Source organism: Lissotriton helveticus, chromosome 1_1 (assembly GCF_964261635.1).
Source record: "Lissotriton helveticus chromosome 1_1, aLisHel1.1, whole genome shotgun sequence".
Classification (NCBI taxonomy): domain Eukaryota; kingdom Metazoa; phylum Chordata; class Amphibia; order Caudata; family Salamandridae; genus Lissotriton; species Lissotriton helveticus.
Window position 1 is genome coordinate 1,448,355,850 of NC_136057.1, and position 14,494 is coordinate 1,448,370,343.

The 14,494-nt window shown below is 47.8% G+C and overlaps 1 protein-coding gene across 1 annotated transcript in view; it reads left to right on the top strand.

The window, feature by feature from the left end:
• The window catches only part of DDN (dendrin), a 61,669-nt gene that overhangs the window by 17,059 nt on the left and 30,116 nt on the right, over positions 1 to 14,494 (top strand). The window contains exon 3 of the mRNA XM_078685821.1: positions 2,379 to 6,749. Within this exon, the coding sequence (XP_078541947.1) occupies positions 2,379 to 6,711 (4,333 nt within the window). The 3' untranslated portion in view covers positions 6,712 to 6,749. The remainder of the gene's footprint in view (positions 1 to 2,378; positions 6,750 to 14,494) is intronic.

Consider the following 14,494-nt stretch of genomic DNA (forward strand, 5'->3'; position numbering starts at 1 on the left):
CTCCGGTCTCTGGTCTCCCGACGTGCAGTCGGCAGCTGGGGAATCCGCCGCTGGAGACCGCTCGCTCCTCCGGTGACCTCTGTAGCCCAAGGGGACACCTGCTTTGAAGACGCGCTCCGGGCGCCAGTCGCCGGGCTCAGTGACAAAATGGCGGGAGCACCCTGGCCGGTAATCGATCTGGTCACTATTCGGCCCCCGCCGGGTCTCTCTCACCGGGGCGATTTCCCCGGAGGTCACCCCCTGTCCAGGGAGCAGTTAGCAGGCAGGTTTCCCCAGAAAGCCCCCCGAATTCCGCTTATTATGGCTAAATGAGGCAGCGGGGCGACGGAGCTCGCCCGAGATGTGTCTGTTCACATCGCCGCCTTGGCCACGCCCCCGAGAAAACCTTTTAAAGAACAATACAATGCTCTATTGTTGTACTGTTTAATAAATTAGTAAAAATTGAGAACCTCATTAGGCCTCCTAGATTCTGTTTCCACCCATCCCTCCAACACTCCCCCTTTCCCTTCAAAGGAGGAGAGTCTTCATCGCTTGGACCACAAGAGAGCTTTGAGTTTTTACACTGATCGCACCAAGGGTCATAAGGTGGACGAGCAGCTCTTCGTGTAGTTTCCTGGGGACAAAGAAGACTAAGGCAGCGCAAATAATGGCCATATCAGGGTGGCTAATCCTCTGTATAAAAATCTGCTATGCATTAGCCTTAGCCAAGCAGTTGACCCTGGCAGGACTGGGGGTCATTTGACTGGTGCCAAGGTTGCTACCACTTCATTGGCAGGCGGAATACCTGTCTGGACATCTGTGAGGCTGTGACGTGGGCATCAACTCATACATTCACAAAGTATTACTGCCTTGATAGTTTGGTCTGGCAAGACTGGCATTTTGCCCGTTTGGTCCTGTAGGGCTTTCTGGTTTGCATTATTCCAAACACCCACCACCTTGGAAGGTGTTGCTTTGCTATCTAACATAAAGTGAGGGATCTGCAGTTAGAAGTAGTCATCAAAAGAACAAGTTACTTACCTTTGATAACACTCTGTTTGGAGGATAGTCTATCTAACCAAAGATTCCACACCGTCCTCCTCACCTTCCTGTCATGTGTTTGAACCCTTTTCATCTTTCATAAAAGATCCCACTTTAGAGAACTGCACAGATTAGTTAGTAAGCTCTGCGCCCAATGGCGCGGACAGAGTCAGGAAAGAAACTGATGGTGCACAGGGGTGACACATATGCTGCCCCGGTTTTACTTCCCGGGTGGTTTGAAGTCGATGCAGAACCACAGGGGGCCACCTGCTGGTGCGTGGGGACAATGCGGAGAAAATGTCCTGATCCACTGTGACTTTGCGTCACTCTTGTGGCAGTACAAAGACGACATGGAGCTGCACGATGCCACCTGCTGGTGTGACGGAGCAGTGCTGAGAAAAATCTCCGGATTTAGTCTGGTGCCTTAGGGTATTCACATGGTGAGGAATCTGCAGTTAGATAGAGTATCCACCCGAAAGAGCGTTAGCAAAGCTAAGTAACTTGTTCATCAAGGGAAGAGATGTGTATTCTTTCAAAGTTAACCAAATAGCTGGATTTTCAGGACAAGGGCCCAAGAGCATGTTATCACTTTCGACGAGAATGAAGGCGCCCTGAAGGGTACGACCATCTTGTGCTTACCTACACACTGATTCTTCGATGGGTATCATTCACTGGCACAAGGTCTTCTGGTCACTCAAGCACCGCACACCACAGCACTGCTTTGAATCTAATCTATAAGGCGCATGGATCTATTGATAAGGGACTCTTTGGATTTTACACAGGTAGGTCATCTCCCTAACAGCACACAGTCCTTGTTACGTGTACTCCCTGCAGCTACATTCAGATGCTACTAACTATATGTTGCCCCATAATCTCAATGAGGGTGCCATTTTCCTCGACTTTGAGTGGCGGCTATACTTTGTGTGAACCCTCTTACTGGGAGGTGATAGTCAATGGTAAACAAAATCAGTAAGCTTCTGCAAGGGACTTGTAGATTTTTAAGTCTACTGGAGGGTGGGGATGAGGGGAACATGAAGTATGCTAGATTTTTAAAAAACTAACCACATTGGGTGGCAGAGCTTTTCCAGCTTATACAAGGACTTTTGTCACTACAAGAGCAATCTGTGTTTCTGAATAATTACTTTTAGTGGGGATTTAGAGCTTCCTAAATTGAATTGTAATCTCCTGAGTTCGATGCAGGGTTCATGAAGGTAGCTTTCAGTCTTCTACTTTCGTTAATCACAAACATGTTTTGACAGCCAGGGTTACAAATCTTTGAAAACAGAATCTTTTGTATAATAGTGTGTCACCTGTTATGCAAGACTAAAACATATTATTATTTTTATTTTATTAACTTTCAGCTACTTTGAGAGGCAGTATGTCACTGACCTATCCTCCTCCAGACCACAGCATCACGCCAAAAACCTTGGTTCTCGGCAAGTTCCTGGAATTCTTCAGAAACGCCCAAACATCAATGAGTTTTCAACCCTGCCGTATTTAAGGAGCCTTCCTTTGGAGAAACAGCTATCCGCTAAACCGCCCCAAAAGACTGAGAAAGAGAAGAGGCGAGGAAGGGAAGATAAACGAGAGCGGGAAGTAATCTACAATGAGATGGACCATGAGAAGATGCGAGAGACCGCTCTGGTTGCGAAGGAGACAAGGAGGAAGCTAGAAAAAGACCATGAGAGGAAGAAGAGGAAAGAGCTGGCAGAGGAAGCAGTGACATCCCGAAGCCCTACGCAGTCCCGAAAGCACCGGAAGAAGGAGAGAGTCATTGAGCAAGCTTGGGATCAAGATATGGTCTATGAGGATTGGGAACCACTTCAGCAAGTGAGACAACGACGTCCATCACGGGCACGTGTGGCCCCATATGACTTGGTGCCGGGACAAGAAAACAGAAGGAGGGAAGGCACAAGGGCAAGGCTCCCAAGAGACTCAGCTACTAGGTTCCAATGGAGAAAGCTGGAACTTGATAGGTTACAGAAGGCAGGGTACAGAACAATATACTCTGATGGATGGGAGGAAGAAGAGGGACTTTATGAGGAGACTGAAGGTCCGGCAAAATATGACGCCTATAGTGTGAAGAGATTTCATGACCCATCACCCCAAGTGAATTCGCGACGAGAGCACAGGTCAAAGCAAAAGAGGATTTTAATTCGGCCGCCCCCCTATGTACCACCACCCGCCTATACTGCTCGACATCGTACCTTTAGTGCTCAGAGACGACACCACCCCTTGAAGGCAATAGAGTTGAGGAGAATCAGCCTGGATGACAAGACTTCCTCCAGTGGTCCAACAAGAGCACCATCCGTGCAGGTGGGGAGTAATAGTCATGAGCTGAATGATGTCCATTCAAAGTTAATTCCATCCCATAACTTTACCAACGAGGCCACAGAAGCCAAAGGCCAGGTGGGGCTGAAAAAAGAGAAGGAAGCTGAAACAGAAAAAAGGAAGACATTTAATCAGATCTACAAAAGTCTGATGGGCTGGAAGGTCTCTCAAGGTTTCGGCACCAGGGGAGGATCCTCAAAACGGCAGGAGGAAGAAGTGAAGTCGAAGACACAGAAGGCGGCATGCCTTCCTCAGGTGGAGAAGGTTGAGGATATCTACGAGACCATAGAGTTTGAAAGTGTGTCGCCGAAACCAAAGAGTGCATTTGAAAAAAAATCCAGGAGCACTAGTCCTCCAAAGCTCTCTAGACCTGGGATTCAGTCAAGGGATGGGAGGGCATTCTGTCTGGTTTTCAATCACAATAAAGAAGACTTGCCCACTGCAAAGAGTTTTACTCTGCCAAGAGCTGCCAAGGAGCCACACTGGCATGGCCAGGACATGGTGGAAAGGTTTGAGGAACAGGACATGCCCACCGAAATTCGCAAGAAGATGGTCACGAGGGAACGAAATGTGGGAAAGCTACCCAAACCATATCCCCTCATGTTAAAGGAAGATGAAAGGCAGAAAAACAACTTTGGGGACTATGAGGATATAGCCCCTTACTCTCCTGTCAAGCCAACACCCCGAGTAGGTCCCAAAGATGAACTGCCTTATGACTGGGGCTTGACATATGCTTCTAATCAACCACAGTTTGCACGAAGGAGGATGGCTTTTCAGGAACTTTCCAATAACAGAGACCTGGCAGAATCTACACAAAGATATCCGGTACAGTCAGTTTATGCAAGGGAACCAAAAATACAAGACCAAGCTGACTTTGAGCATGCGGGTGGCAGGATGTCACATTACAGCCAGACTTTACCTCGAAGAAAGCCCCCCTTGGGAATGGTAGCAGTAGGAAAACAATTCCTGTATGGTAGGAGACGGAGTTTGGAGCAAGTGGAGCCTGTACTTTATGGGGGGGTGTTATTGGAAAATGTAGAACAAAGAAGAGTGTCTAGACATGACCCAAGCCACCCTAGATGGATGGAGCAGGTCAAAGCCAACACGCTGCCACGCCAAACTGCAGCATCACAGAGTCAGTGTGAGAAAGATTTTCAGCAGTTTAGAACCAGTTCTGACTCTCCAAGGGCAAGATCCCACCAGAATGAAAGAAGACCTGCCAGCGAGCAGCCACCCGAATGGACAGAAACATCAGAGAGCTTTGTGAAGGAGAATCAAACTTCTAAAAAGGAAAGCAATGGGATGTTCGTCATAGATGCAACTTGTGTCCTTATTCGTGCAGAGTACATCTTCCCCCCAAAGAAGGAGCAGGTGAAGTATTTGCACCAGGGAGGAACAAAAATATCAGATGATAAAAGAAAGCCTGATTTGACATGTCTCAGTGAACGAGACCAGCAGAGCCCTGCGAACAGAGACGACAAACACTCAGTGAGGTCTCCATGCCAGAAGCGCATTCTGAATAAGCAGCTAGGACATCAACTGGAAATGCCAGGACTGGAAACAAACAATGGCTGGTCCACTTCCTTTCTTCATTCTTCTAGAATGGAAAGAAGTGACCCCTTTCCTGTTTTCAAGCCCCATGTTGTACAGGAAAGAGCATCCAAGATTTTGGGCCTCCCTGTGATTGATTTGGAACATACATTAGAAGTAAAACCTGTTAAATCTGTAAACTCTGAATGTTCTACATACAGGCCTAGGGGTTCAAATCTTGGAGCATTATCTCAAGCTAAAGAGGGAGATTACAGTCACCAAAATGAAAGCATTAGAAACCAAAATAAACCACAGTCAAGCAAGTATTCAACTTCAGGGCCAGCTAATCAACAGGGCTTGCATGCAGCTACTCCTGCCCAGGAGAGTCAGCAGGAGTCCTTGCTTAAGGAAAACAGTTTGGGAAAAATTAACTTTTCTGCAGAAACGGAGATGAGCGAAGAGCATGGGGACCACCATTCCAAAGGTACTCCTTTGTTCACTGCACAGGCAGCTCCTGGCAATCAATGTACAAGAAGGCGACAAATGGAAAGAGGCGAGCCTGGCTCACTTTCAGTGACAGAGGAGCCTGTTGCTGAATGCAGACTTTCTCAGAAAATGGCTGGTGAGAGTGGTAATGAACCATGTCACACTAAAGAGAAAGGTTCCACAGGTCAGTTGGTAGCATCATTAGTTGAAAACAACATTGCAAATGGAATGGTGGAAGAAGACAGTAACCAAGCCCAGGAGCACCCTGAATTGTCATTCCCACGTGAAGCTGAACCTAAGAAAGCAGATGTAGAACAAAGCTCGGATCTAGAAGAGGAGGACACATGGGATAAGTCAGCAAATATAACAGTCAGAGGTATAACTGATGGAGGAGAAAGAAATGACCAAGTCTCTATACAGGAACAAGTTTACCTCCAAGATGCGCTTCCCAAAGAGACCGGAACAACAGAAGTCCGTAAAGAGAGACCTCTTGCACAATTTCATGTAGAGGGGACAAATGTTAAAAAAATATTGGTCACTGATGAGGTTTGCTCTGGGTCTCTAGATGAGGTTATAAGATGTACCTTGCAAGAAGACAGGTATGACACTGGATCAGTTCACCAGAAGATTCTGCCTACATCAGATTTTTCAAAAGCTGTTGGGAGTGTAGTGGTTGATAGCCTTCCTGGTTGCTCAAGTAGTGGTTACACTGGTAGAGCCGCTCCTATTCTCCCATCCACCAAAAGACGAGGCTTCTATGCAAAGGACCTTCATGAGGCTGTTTCCCGCATACGACGCCACACAGCGCCAGATTCAGACTCGGATGACGAACAGGAGCATGAGCCCCCCATCGGTGAGAGAACGGCAAGTCAGAAAATTGAATTGCTCCAGACAGAATGTCAGGAAAAAGATACTATGGTCTACAGCAGTTCAGAAAGTAATGACTCGGATGCTACAGTGATTATGCGTGACAGTGAAGAGAAGAAAGATCCAGATTTGGAATTGGAAGAACCCAGCCACGCAAGTTCGACAGATGCTGTAAGCAGGTGGTTGGTCATCAATGAACAAGTCCAAGAAAAAGCACTGCAGCCTAGTGAGTCAAATGACTTGGGCTCTGAACCTAATTCTTCAGCAGCTACACTGGCCCCTCCACCTCAGAATCACCCAGGGACTATTGTGACAACTGAAGCTGGACCCCTGTTCACAGCTAAGAAGCCAGGACCTGACCTGAGTGCCTGCATTGAGGAGATCCTGCAGGAATTAACCCAGGCTGAAATTGACTTTTTTGGCACAGCAGGTGCGGATCAAGGGAGCAGCACCGATCCAACAGACCATCTCGCGGAATAGAAGATGCCGGCAGATTTGTATCTAAGTTGGATCAAAAGGTAAAGTGAGCACAAGAAAGAATCGTGACCCATTTGATACATTGGTTTGACTTATGACAAGCATACTAAGTCCCCCGTCATCTACTGCAAGCCCTTTGAATGGTTGTGGTGGCCCCCACTCCTTTTCTTGAGTCCTTCCACCTTACTTACATTGTCTAATTGGGTAGCCTCACTCACTCCTTATTGACTTTGTCTTATTGAGCAGAATCTACTTTGTGTCTCTGTTTTATTTAGATGAAAAATGGTGTTATAACTGATATTTTCACAAAACCATAATGTCACTTTGTTTTTCTCAGTGTCTTCCCGAGTTTAAAAAAAATGTAAAGTAGATTAAAATACCTTTGGGGACATTCTGAAATCATATTTGATCTCTAGTTAGTCATGACCCTACCAATCACAATACCCACCCACCTATTCTAAATACCATATCACCATATAATAAATCAATCAGTACTTGTTAAGCATGCTAATCACCCCAAGGGGTATCTAGGCACTGTGTGAGGTGGAGCTAGATGAAGAGCGAGGTCTTGAGTCCACTCCTGATAATTGGCGAGGGGGTTAGAGGTTCAGAGGTGGAAGGGGAGGTCTTTCCTGGCTTTGGCTGCGAGATGGAAGAAGGAGTGTTCTCCGGCTCGGGTACGATGAATGCAGGGGGTGGTGGCGAGGGTCAGGGAGGCAGACCGAAGGTGTCTGGTGAGCTGGTGTAAGGTCAGGCAGTTGTTCATGTATTCTGGTCCCGTGTTGTGGAGGGCTTTGTAGGCGTGCATGAGCGGTTTGAAGTGGCATCTCATTGGTGACGGTAAGCCAGTGCAGGTTACGGAGGTAGGGGGTGATGTGGGATCATCTGGGCAGGTCCAGGATGAATCTTGCTGCTGTGTTCTGGATTGTTTGGAAGCACCTGAGGAGGAGGGTGGTGGTTCCGAGGTAGAGGGCGTTCCCTTAGTCAAGTCGACTGGTGATGAGGGCTTGCGTGCGAGCGATGGGTGCCAGCAGAGTCATGTAGACGTTGAAAAGTGGGGGGCTGGGTGAGAAGCCCCGAGGTACGCCGCAGCTAATTCTCTTGGGGTCAGAGGTGTGTGGCGGGAGACGGATTCTCTGAGTGCATCCGGTGAGAAAAGAGGATAGCAGCTTGAGGCCGTTGCCATAGATACCAATGTGGTGAAGACCTTGGATGATGAGGAGGTGGTGGGAGATAGTGTTAAGGGTCACTGACAGCTTGAGGAGGATCAGGGCTGTTGACTCGCCACTGTCAAGGGTGGCTTTGACGTCGTCCGTGGCGGCTATTAGGGTGGGTTATGTGCTGAGGTTCAAGTGGAAGCCAAATTAGGAGGGATCGAGCAGGTGCTTGGAATCCAGGTAGTCTGTGAGTTGGCAGTTGACGGTTTTCACTAGTGCCTGGCTGCGAAGTGGATGAGCGATATGGGGCGGGAGTTCTTGAGGTCTGATGAGTCTGCTGTGGGTTTCTTCAGGAGGGTTTGACTTCAGCGTGTTTCCGGGAAGGTAGCAGAGCTGAATGCCGAGTTGATGATGCTGGTGAGCAGGGGGTCCGATTTCTTTGTCTTGGAGGTTGAAGGCATGGTGGGGGCAGGGGTGTATGTTAAATCAAGTTAGCTGATTGGCTTTGTCAAAGGGTCACTGCATTAAACTATAAGGCAATCATTGTGTACTATAATTTATCATTAAAACAAATGGATTCCGTAATCATGTTTAAATGCATTCATTATCAGTGAGTATTGAATTGTTCTCCAACAAAACGATCAATAAAGCCTTTGTTTTCAAAACAACATTAAATATATATTAGAGTCTTTTTTTTACCTGTTCAGGCCTTGTAATGCAGCCAAAGGACCAACCACTAGAGGGCTTGTTGTGAATGAGGAATCTTGTACAAGGGTGGTTCTTAACCTTTTGACTTCTGAGGACTCCCACTTCATCATTACTGAAACCCACTGACCCCACCCCCCCCCGAATCATTTTTTCAATCTCTGGACCCCCACTGAGTTATTACTGGAAGCCTGGCACCCTGATCTAAGAATTTTCGATGATTTGAACAGCAAAACAAAACACAAAAATACAGACACATGCATTACACAAATTAATGAATATTTGATACACAAATATAATTTATTTTTTATTTTAATAGGAAGGTTGCAACGTCTCTAAGTTCAGGCCACTTATTGTCCATACTACTTTGTCTGATGCACTTGCACTGCTCGCACACATCTCTGAGGATTCTAACTTAATGTTTAGCCTACAATTTCAAATACCTACACATTTGCAGAACATTTTAAATTTACCAATTGTACATTTCATTTCTTTATTTATATACACTTTATTAATCTGGAATAGCACTTTTAGAACTTAGAATACAATACTTGTAGGCCTAGAACTTAGAACATAGAGCCTATCGGACAGTACCTTCCGTCCTGGTTGCGCGGGATAATGCGAGTGATCTCCTTAGTAGGCTTGAGCGGGCGACCGGCTAGCTACAAGCGTCTGTCTGGGGCGACCAATGTGTGCGGCTCAGAGGAGGAGGGGGAGGCAAGATGCGCGCGGCCCAGCGAAGTGGCGCGGCTCAGGGGAGAGCGGCGCGGCTCGAGGCTTGGACGGGCGGCCGGGCACGAGCTGCCAAGGGGAGTGAGCGAGGCACACTTCAGCGAGGCCCCAGTGGCCCAGGGAGATCAGACAAGTCCCAGCAATTTGTCAGGGAAGGCACAATAGAGTCTATTGGCCCTGGGACTCTGGTCAGGGGGCGAGCTCAGTATCAAGCCCTTGGAATATCACTTAGAACATAATATAGAAAATCACTGTAGCACAATATAGCACACCACCAGTAACTACTGGTAATCAGGTAAGTACCACCTACGCAATCCTAACCACCTTGGGAACAGGTCACGCAGGGAACCAGACCTCACTAGCACCACATGTACTAGCAAGAACAACCACCTAAGTATCCCAATACATTTAGGGGTATAGACCTGGGGACAAAACACATGATGCATCAAAACACATTCAGAGGTGCAGCACAGGAGAACACATGATGCATAAACACACATTCAGAGGTGTAAGAACAAGGCACATGATGCATCAAAACACATTCAGAGGTGCAGCACAGGAGAACACATGATGCATAAACACACATTCATAGGTGTAAGGAACAAGGCACATGATGCATCAAAACACATTCAGAGGTGCAGCAAATAACAATTCGAAGAATTCACATTAGCACAGAACTTGCATCAAAGTCCAGGTTGCGCCACTGCGCCAAAACCTAAACGTAGCAGCTGCCCACTACTTGCTGGGCAGCTGAGGGCAGGGACAGAACAGGGCCTAAATGCTGCAGCTGGCACTAAGTGCTGCGCAGCTGGGGAAGGCCAGGGAGGGATGAAGGAGTGCGTCTCACTCCTAAGTCCAAGAACAAGTCCATAGAAAGGAAAGAACCCTAAACGGTGCAGCTGCCCACTACTTGCTGGGCAGCTATAACAAATTGCGACCGGGGCTCTCACTAGCCCCTCAGGAAACAGAACTGAATCAAGACTGCGCAAATAGGTTGGAGCGCTCTGGGCTCTAAAAATAATGCTGCGCTCCCTCTTCATGAAGGAGGACGCGCCCCCCCCAGTACTGTGGCGTGCAACAGTACTTTAAATACATATGCCCAGGGTAGGGGCCACACGGGGCACCTGAAATTACAGTCAAAGTGGTGTGGGAAGGAAATAGGCCTGCTGAAACGTTGGGGCGGCCCACTGCCATCCGGGGCCGCCCGACATGTAACTGAGTCACTGTGCAGCGAAGGCACCACGATGCCTACCCGGAGCTTCTCCCCGCAGCCCTCCACACTTACCGGGCTGTTCTCTGGCGGGGGGGTTCTCCGGGCAGCCATAGGTCAACTCCTGGCGCTTGCGGTGGGGGCAGGCACCGGCAATGTGCCTCGCGCCCCCACCCGCTGTCCACTGCTGCTTGCTGGCGCCCTTCTTCACCCGGTCCCCCATCTCGGGACTGGGACTCCAGGAAAGGTGCCTGCTAGATCCGGCTCGGCTTCTTTTCTCTCTCGGCCCAACACCAGGGGGGGGGGGGGGGACTTCACTTCCGGGGCTCCCTCCAGCACATGGGAGCCCCGGGCTGCAGGGAGGCCATCAGTCGGCCGGCTTTGTTTCTTTCCCTTTCCCGGCGGCAGCGGGCAGCCAATCGTGGCGCGGTGGCGGGCGGGACTTCCCTCCAAAACCGGAAGTCCCACTCCGCGTCAGGCACCGTAGTGCCTGGCTTCCTGTTTTGCGGCGCTAGGGCCGCGGCGGTGAACACTCGGGCATAACTGAGGGGTGGGCACCCTCAAAGTCCAAAATAAACGGCAGAAGCGAGGTGGCACTCGCAAAGGACCATATAAACGGGATGGGCACCCGTAATTAAATAAATAAATACGAATAATGACGCAGGGTGGCACCTGCGCGCTTGGGGGCAAAGAAAGGGCAGGAGCGCTTCCCTCCTCGGGAAAACTACAGCGCTCTGCCCAGAAATGAGAAATAAAGTGCCCTCAAGGCGCTAGGGGCACAGACAGCATCAGGCCCCTCATGAATGACCCCTACAGCAGGAAGGGTCCAAAGAAGTCCTGGAGCATCAAGATGGAGCACAGCAGCTCCCAGCAAGGCAATTCCTCCAGCATCCAGGGATCCAGGGGCTGGGCAGGGCCCAGGGAGGCAAGCCTTTCCCTGGGCCCACGCAGCAGCACGCCCCTGGTAGTTTCAAGTTGGCAAACAAGAACATTTTCATGGGGTCACAGCCCCTCTTTTATACACCTTTTCCCTTTGTCTTCAGGTGCAGGGTGGGAGAACCAGTCGCAGCTGGTTTTGGAGCACTGTGTTTACCTCAGCCACCCTTTCCATTCACCAGGCAGGCTAGGGTCATCAGTCGCACCACAGGGGGCGGAGCCAGCATTGTGTGGGAAAAGCCCAGCCCTATTCAGGACACAGGTGCAGCCCCTCCCTCACATCAGCATGCTAATCTCTCCATTCACCACCGGGGCAGACCCACACAGACTCCTGGAGCCAGGCTCCCCAGCCAGCTTCAGCCAATCACGCGCCAGCATACTCACTGCACAGACAGGCACACATCTAGAAGTGGCACTTCCATACTAGACACATACACGCCACATACATCATCTTGCAGCATTCAATCACCCGAGTCCGCACATACCAGACTCGAGCCTGTACACCCCATGCATCAGGAACTACCAGGAACACATACATTCCCCATGCATTCCTATGGGAGGGCAGGCCTATCTCACACACGCACTCAGGGAGCGCAAGCACTTTACACTGCGCCACAGTGTCAAAGTGGGCAAAGACCAGAAATCACTATAATTCAAGGCAAAAAGTTCAGGGGTGAACCTGTCAGAAGGGCCAAGTCCAACAAAACCTAACTTTTTTCCTCTCTTAATATTTTTAACTTCAACCAAGTAGGATTACATTTTGAATGTTGGGGTCTTCCTTTTAAAATAAAGCAAGTGATGTAATATATTAGGTAATTAGCAGTGCATGGCAAGGACACGAGATATCGTTAATTTATGCACGAGTTATAGTTGAGATAACTGTAACTGGGGAATTTCAGTGGTTTTGTTCATTTAAAATGGTATGTTGTAATTGACATGTTCACCTAACTATATTGTCCCTTTGCTGTTTTCAGTGAATTTCTAAGGTTTTAAAAAAAATATATAAAGATACGATATTATTACAATTTCTTGCTATAATGTCACTTTAACTTTTTTTTAAGTGCATTTCTATGGAATTTTAACATAAAATAAGCATTTTCTTTGGAGCGTGGGTGTGGGTCCACCCCGCCACAAGCCATTCAGTGGCCCTGGAGCTTGATGGCAGCAGTGTCCAGGGTACCCCATCACCTGGGACACTGTATTTCCCTGCCTGCAAGAGCACGGCAGGGAGAACTTCAACTCCCTGCCCGCAAGACAACTCCCTGCCCACGCTCTTGTGGGCAGGGAACACAGGTTTGCTCCTGCCTGGCGGGATCAAGAAAAAATTGCTCCAGCTGGCCAGGAGCCAACAAATGCGGCCAGTTCCCGCTGCACCCAGGATGAGTGCAAGCAGCCAGTAGGGACCAGTGGGGCTTCCCCTGAGGTCCTGTGGGTGGCAATTGCTGTGTGTGGGGAATGGAACAGAGGCACCCACAGTATTTTAAATGTTTGTGGCCCTTGGGTATGGGATTCTGGGGTCTAATAATGGCCTGGGAAGGGGGCCACAAACCCCTCCCTATTATATTGTAATGCTGATGGGGTCCCCGGGCATCGTTATGACTTTGGGTGGGGGGCTGCACACCCCTCTTCCTTTAAAAATGCAATCCGACTCTGGGGGATGGGGTCCTGGACGCCTGGTAATAGCCACATGCCACCCTCTTCTTTTAAAATTTTTTTTTTTTTAATTAGTATGAACATCAGGGCAACATAAATTCATAAGACACATATGTATGGCTGTAATTATAGCGTCAAAGTTCAGTGACATTACATATTCCTACAATACCTGCTGTAACATAAACAGTTCAGCTGACTTATTTCATGTCCATTCCCTTTCTTTCCCCTTCAGTCAGACACATCCTCTGCACCCTCTTCTTAATAATACAAACAAACCCTCCCATCCCCTTACCCGGCACACTTTTTTTATAGGATGGTGGATCCATGGCTCCTCCACATACTGTTTTACTAGGCGTGGTGGGGCGGGGTCCTCTGGGATCCCCACCACTTAATTAGCTCTAGGGTACACCAACCCTACCCCCTATAAGTCCCAACGTCCTAAAATTGCTGCCACTAACTTTGATGTGTTGTCAGCTATTCAAATCGTATCTTTAGATCTGTTCGATACAAGGATCCTCCACATAGTGATATATACATACATTTTAAACCTTAACTTCTCAAAAACTACTTAATAAATGTACACTACATCACAAAAAGCACACTTTCTGGACCAGGATCTAGCTTTCTGGCAATTGTGGTGTAATCCGTTCAGACGTTTTTTGTGGTATCCTATGGAAAATTTCATGGGGAGAATGCGTTTTTGGACCCTCTTTTTCAGTTCCTGATTGATGGATTACCTCAAAACATTCCAGGTAGGAGCTAGGGTGGATGAGATTGTTTTGGGAAAAGTTTATGAAAATTCATCAGTGGCATCAAAATATGAGGAAACCAAAAAAAATTCTTTGGAAACGTGGTGTCTTAACTATAGATATGAAGTTGCGACTGCCACTGTAGGATATTTATGAATATATGTATATACAAAGGTTAAAGTGATGTTATAGTTGGGTGAATATGTCAGTGACAACAAAACTTTTTTAACTAAAAAAAACACTGAAATTCACCAGTTAAAATAGGCAGAGCTATCTATAACTTGCGGCCTCGTCATGCATTGCTTATGACCTCATATATTATATCACTCGAGACATTCCAAGACATCATTTAGGACATCATTGATGACATCTCAAAATAACATCACAGTGAAGTTTTTTTTTTTTTTTAAACAAAATCAGATCTTTTTATCACACCTAACTATAACATTACTTTAACCTATGGTTTGCTTCATAGGATTTCTAGGAGTTTTCTTAACATAAAGTAATATTTTATTACCATATTTAAAGCCACGCCTGTTTCGTACGGGCTTTGAGCATGCATGGCATGGGGTTGGATACACAGCATGGCCTGCTGTTAGACCTGCTTCCAAACCTCTGCACACAGCTAATCCCTCGACAGGAAG